General features: G+C 37.8%; 1 protein-coding gene and 1 non-coding gene across 2 annotated transcripts; one reads left to right on the top strand and one right to left on the bottom strand.

Annotated features, from left to right (window-relative positions):
* Positions 1 to 1,340: 1,340 nt before the first annotated feature.
* Positions 1,341 to 1,413, bottom strand: Trnav-uac. Its single transcript has one exon. It is a non-coding gene; the product is annotated as a tRNA-Val (tRNA).
* Positions 1,414 to 3,463: 2,050 nt separating this feature from the next.
* Positions 3,464 to 5,729, top strand: LOC121862815 (glycine-rich protein DOT1-like). The gene is made up of 2 exons (XM_042361133.1): positions 3,464 to 3,476; positions 4,211 to 5,729. Exons 1-2 carry the CDS (start codon positions 3,474 to 3,476, stop codon positions 5,042 to 5,044), a joined length of 837 nt encoding a protein of 278 aa, XP_042217067.1. The 5' UTR covers positions 3,464 to 3,473; the 3' UTR covers positions 5,045 to 5,729.
* The last annotated feature ends 271 nt before the right edge of the window (positions 5,730 to 6,000 follow it).

Consider the following 6,000-nt stretch of genomic DNA (forward strand, 5'->3'; position numbering starts at 1 on the left):
CAGTCAGCTGATTGATGGCCACACAGATATTGCCAACTCAAATCAGCCAAATGTCAAACCGCGTTTCATCGTAGGTTGACTCTCGAAATTATTTAGTGTTACTTTAAAATATAATTTTCTATAATATAAACCTTTTACCAACACACAGCAAAATATTTCACTTTTAATCACGAAGTGTTGATGTCTATCGTTTGGTGAATCTTTAGCTAGATTATTGATGAGTTTACTTGTTGAAGCACTGTAACGACAACAACAACTATTTCTTGGTGTAACTCAGATTTATTCTAATGTCAACTTTATTAATACAATAATCAGGGGTTCATTGATCAACTTGTGCGTCTCCAGGTGATTTCGAATAGAGTTTGAAATTATTGCTTCCAGTAATTTGCCTGCAATTGATGTTAAACTGATTGGAAATTAGTTAGAGGATAGTGAAATATCTCCCTTCTTGAAAATCGGTATTACATTCGCTATCCTCCAGGATTCTGGTACTACACCCGTTTTTGATGACATGTTAAACAACTTTACTAAGGCCATACTAAGCTCTTCCTTACATTCCTTTAATACTTTGGCAAATATCTCATGGAGACCTGGTGACTTATTAAGCTTCAGCTTGTCTATTTGTTTACTAACATCGTTACTAGTCACTACTATCTCGCTTTATCTATTTTCTTCACTATCTCTGTATACAGTCGGTGCCTCGGGTATCATGTTTAAGTTTTCGGTGGTGAAAATTGTTGAAGAATATCTATTCAGGTTATTGTTATTGCTCATTTCTCCGTCGTTATCAGTTAGCTCGCCGGTATCTGACGGTATTGGTCCAATCTTTTATCATGTGGTCAATTACACACACACACACACACACACACACACACACACACACACACACACACACACACACACGTGGCCTACGTGACCTCACACAGTATGGCAAGAGACCAGCCCGGACCATGAACTGCAAAATTTAATAATTTGTATGTTCAATTCATGTTCCTTCTCCTTTTAGTAATGAACACTTTTGTTAAACGACCCACCTACCCAATGTCTTTGTATGTTATAAGTCATTTTTGTCTTATGTATATTTTCAGCCTTTGGGCTGCTAAACATTTTCAATAAACCGTTACTTATTATTATTATTATTATTATTACTCTCACACACACACACACACACCTGAGAAACTGAATGTTTCAGTAAACCTTGAGGGACATAATAATTATAATAACACGGTGTCAGGTTCTGCTCGTTCTCGTTACTGATAACTAAATAACAATTGGAGTTCGCAACATCATACTCCATAAGCAGATAAACCTGTTCTGCTGTCTTGACCAAAACTGAAAAGTGCTCTCGCCAGGGCTCGAACCTGGGACCTTCTGCGTGTAAAGCAGACGTGATAACCACTACACTACGAGAGCTGTATTAATAGATAGGCTGTGTTTGTTATTATTTCTGGATGTCTGTATTTATAAGTGATATTATAATAGTACTGTATTACCAAGAAGTACTATTGATAAAAATTCGGTCGTGATCAAGTCCTGCTCATTTTTTTACAACACCATTGTCGTATCACCATAAATATACACCAACGCCGAAAATATAGGTCACATTCTATTATATCACCGTGAGGAACACAAGAAAAATACGAGTATTTATTGGTTATTAATAAACCATTATGACCACTAAAAAGTTTTTACCTCATTATCTCGTAGTAAACCGTCGCTATTAAAGATACACTCATCCGCGAGTGTACACACACACACACACACACACACACACACACACACACACACATATATATATATATATATATATCATGCAGATCCACAATGGAAACGTGGGCAAGATAAATCTCGACAATACCAAACAGAAAAAGGGAAACACTGGAGCACCTTAGCTAGTATTACCTTCAAAATTGAAAGAGAAATAAATGGACCCCTTCCTTTTCTTTATATGCTTATCATTTTTTTATCGAGTCACCTTGAATTCCAAAATGTAATTTTTTCTGCTATTTTTTGAGATATTTGCATAAAAGCTTGGCCACCTTTCGTTGTTTGTTGATCGTTGTCTTAAAATAGCTAAAAAAATCCTTTTATTGTACTCATACAAGACAAATTCCTATATATAAAAATATTTTGACTCCATCTTATGCCATGAATTTGTCCCGTTAGTTCCGTGTAGTAATTGTAATGGAAATTAAGTTGGTCACACTGGGAAAGCATTACAACTCAGAATGAAACAAAACAAGTATAATATTAGAACAGCAACTGAAGGCAGTTCACTTTTCGTTCATATAAGAAACAATAATCATCCCATGGATTGAGAAAACAGTTTAGAAGTGGATAAATCATCATGTGTCACAGAAAGACTTCTAGTTGAAGTAAGTCTGATTTGGGAAATGAATTCTATAAACCTTAGTGATGGTCAGTACAAAACTGATAATGTGTTACACAAATTTATTTGTTAGTGCTGTAATAGCCCCTGTCTTATAGGCAGAAGTACGTATTATATAAATGGGTTAATTACATTTGATTTATATACTCTATCACCCTCTGTAACTTTCCACTAGCTATGAGGTAGCATGTTCAGAGCACGTGATAAGGTGTGCCCATGGAAAGTCGTGAGAGCCATCGTGGATGGTTCCGTCTTCCCTCGAGGGAGGACGTATATTACCGTTCTCCCTTGACGGGTATTATGGGATTGTCACTCAACACCTCACACCAACCGGACGTATTTAGAAGAGCTCTTTAACATAGCCTCCGTCCTCATGGTAACACTCATAGCTACAGTGATTAAGTTACGGTGATATACTCTTGGAACTGTATCTGAGATAGTTCCTCAATAAATAGATAACAGGCAATTGGGTTTGGCTACTAAAACCCTATATAATTTACATGCTCCAGCCTCATTAACCCAGAAGGAATCAACGGTCAAAGGACGCAGTTCATAAGGTGGCAGCGGTTCAGAACCCTTCACAAGATTCTCGTCGCTGTCGGAAACACTATTCCAGCGTCTCAGAATGATCTTGCAAGGAAAGTGCGTTCCAGTTGTTCATTATCACTCACTAGAGGAAGACGGTTTTGAGAGCCATCGTGAATGGTTCCGTACTCCCTCGATGGATCCCTGCTCATTCTCACTCAACTATCGTATCGACAGGACGTACTTAGCAGAGCTATTTAATATATTTCCGTCCATCTCATATTAAATCTCATGTTAACATCTCAATAGCTACATTGAGCATAAGTATTGTGCTACTTTTCTCTCACTTTTGCAACTCATAAAAGTTCATGTATGTCATTAAGCTAGACGATAAAGTGGCGGGGGTCAGGGAGTCACTGTGGCAAGGTCGGTCATAACCTCAGCTCATAACACCTGATTGTCCACATTTTTGTTATTATGACTGAGAAAATGAACGACAGATGTGCTATATAAGGCAGAGCAGGGCTGGGCAGCTGCTGAGTTCCCCCGGGGCGTCGTGATGGTAAGTCTTGTTGTGGTGGAGTCGACGTCTGGATACGGTGATGTGTTAATGAGGAAAAAGTAATCATATATTTTTATTAACTTTCAGAGTTGTAGTGATATATATATATTTCATGTAGATCCACAATGAAAACGTGGATAAGATAAATCTTGATAAAATCACACGGGAAAAGGGAAACAACGGAGCACCTTAGCTTTCGTCTGTATTCAAGACATCTTCAGAGGCAACTGAAGATGTCTTGAATAAAGATGAAAGCTAAGGTGCTCCGTTGTTTTTTCTTTTCCCGTGTGATTTTATCAATATATATATATATATATAGGCCTATATATATATATATATATATATATATATATATATATATATATATATATATATATATATATATATATATATATATACATATATATATATATATATATATATATTTATTTATTTATTTATTTATTTATTTATTTATTTATTTATTTATTTATTTATTTTGTTATCTTAAAAATAAATGTATAATGTATTTTTGTATTCTGATAAGCTCCGAGTCGCTGTTAATTAGTGGGGAACAAATGCCGAGTATATTTTGTCTATTTTACCTTTGGGATCAGTGTCGCGATTCCTTGTTAAATCTAGAACCGTAATATATATACAGATTTCTCAATAGGTACAATAAAATCAGTGATATCTGTATAGAAAGTTTCCCTGCCCGAGATTCTGTAACAAGACCTACACTCTCCTACTTCCAGCATGTCGTGTACATTACTGTGTTACTACTGGTGGTGGTGACTGAACGAGGTGAGGCTGTGGGAATACCGGAGCTCTTCAGAGATGATTATGGAGAACGCCCTAGCAGCTTTAATGGTCGTCGTGGCCGTGGAGGGGGAGGCACACACGACGGAGGGGCGCTCTTCTTCGACAGACGGGACGACCATATATTCCTAGGAGGGGGAGGAGGAGGAGGATATGCTGCTCCAGGTCCTCTGTCTTACGCTGGAGGGCACGGAGGTGGAAGCGTCTTTTCGCCTGTGTCTTTCTACGGAAGGGGACCTGTGAGAAATTCTCTTGGAAACAGGCACGGAGGTATCCTCGGCCCTATCGGTGATGGACATGGAGGGGGTGTCGTAGGTGGAAATAGGGGCCCTATTGGTGAACGATATGGGGGAGGGAATAGAAACCCCTTTAGTGGAGGATATGGAGGTCGAGGAAGTAGACATGGACGTGGTGGTCGTGGAGGCGTCGTCCATCACCGCTACGGGTCTGGTGGAGCGACGAGTGTAAATCACTTCAATCTCGGAGGTCCTCTGGCAGGTCACACTAGTAGTGGCTCTAGGCTTGCCCATGGTAGTCCTTCTGTCACCTATGGCAGCACCCCTTTAAGTGATCTGTCTGCTGGTGTGTACGGCTCGGGTACAATATCCCTACTTGCTCATTCTCCAGATTCTAGGGGATTATATGATGCTCATTCCCCATGGGTCTATGGTTCCAGGAGCTCCCTAGGACCCCTTGACTCGGGAAGGTTTGGTTCTGGAAACCTATATGGTCCTTTTCACCCTGTAGGTCCACCAGGATATGGAAAATAAGTCTCCTTTTCACTCCCAAGATGATGTATCCTCTTATACTGTGAGCATTTCTCTCCCTCGCCTCGCCACCAAACATAATTGCCTCAACCACAATATTATTGATCACGTGCGACAGCTAATTCTCTCTCTCAATGTCCCCAATGATGTCTTGATTAGATTGAGTATTATATTTGTACATTATTGTGTATGGGGATTTATGCTCTCTCTGCCCCTTTTTTTCTCTCTATTCTTCTTTCTCTTTCTCCCCAAAGAATTTTGTTTTGTTTTATTAAGCAATATAGTTACATAGGTTGTATATGATGATTTCTCTCTCTCTCTCTCTCTTTCCTCTCTGTCTGTCTGTTTGTCTGTCTGTCTTTCTGTTTATCTATGCTTCTCTATTTCTGTCTGTATCTCTGCCGTTGCCTGTCTGTCCCTGCCTCTTTAAAAATCCTCACTAGATCTAATAGTTCATATATAATTCACCTCATATGCGACCATTATTTATTTTTTGTACTTTTGGTAATATATTATTAAGTACACATGATATTTCATTTTGGTTTCACCTCCCCCTGTGGTAATACTAAGACTCTTCTGACTAATACTCACAGATCAATAGGAAAATGGTGAAAGTAGTGGTTTAGTTATGTTAAAATGCAATAGCAAATGAGACACTTTTATTACGTTTAAAAAATGATTATAGTTTTACAGGTTATTTTAAAATGTAATTGATAATTGTTTTACAGTTTCAGTAAGAATGTTTGTAAAATATATTGTAATTTCTTTAAACATCTAATCAAGAAATGTAACTTTGTCTTACTTCTCTAACTTTTATATTAAAAACAAAAAGTATCATTACAATTCATTACAAAACTCTCACAAAAAACTTTAACTAAAAATAAGTTTAGCTTTTAGATTTCGTGGAACTCTTGCAACTCATTGTTTATATCGACACATTGATTGCTAGTCTATGTATA

This window comes from Homarus americanus, unplaced genomic scaffold (assembly GCF_018991925.1).
Source record: "Homarus americanus isolate GMGI-L3 unplaced genomic scaffold, GMGI_Hamer_2.0 scaffold42657, whole genome shotgun sequence".
In the NCBI taxonomy this organism is placed as follows: domain Eukaryota; kingdom Metazoa; phylum Arthropoda; class Malacostraca; order Decapoda; family Nephropidae; genus Homarus; species Homarus americanus.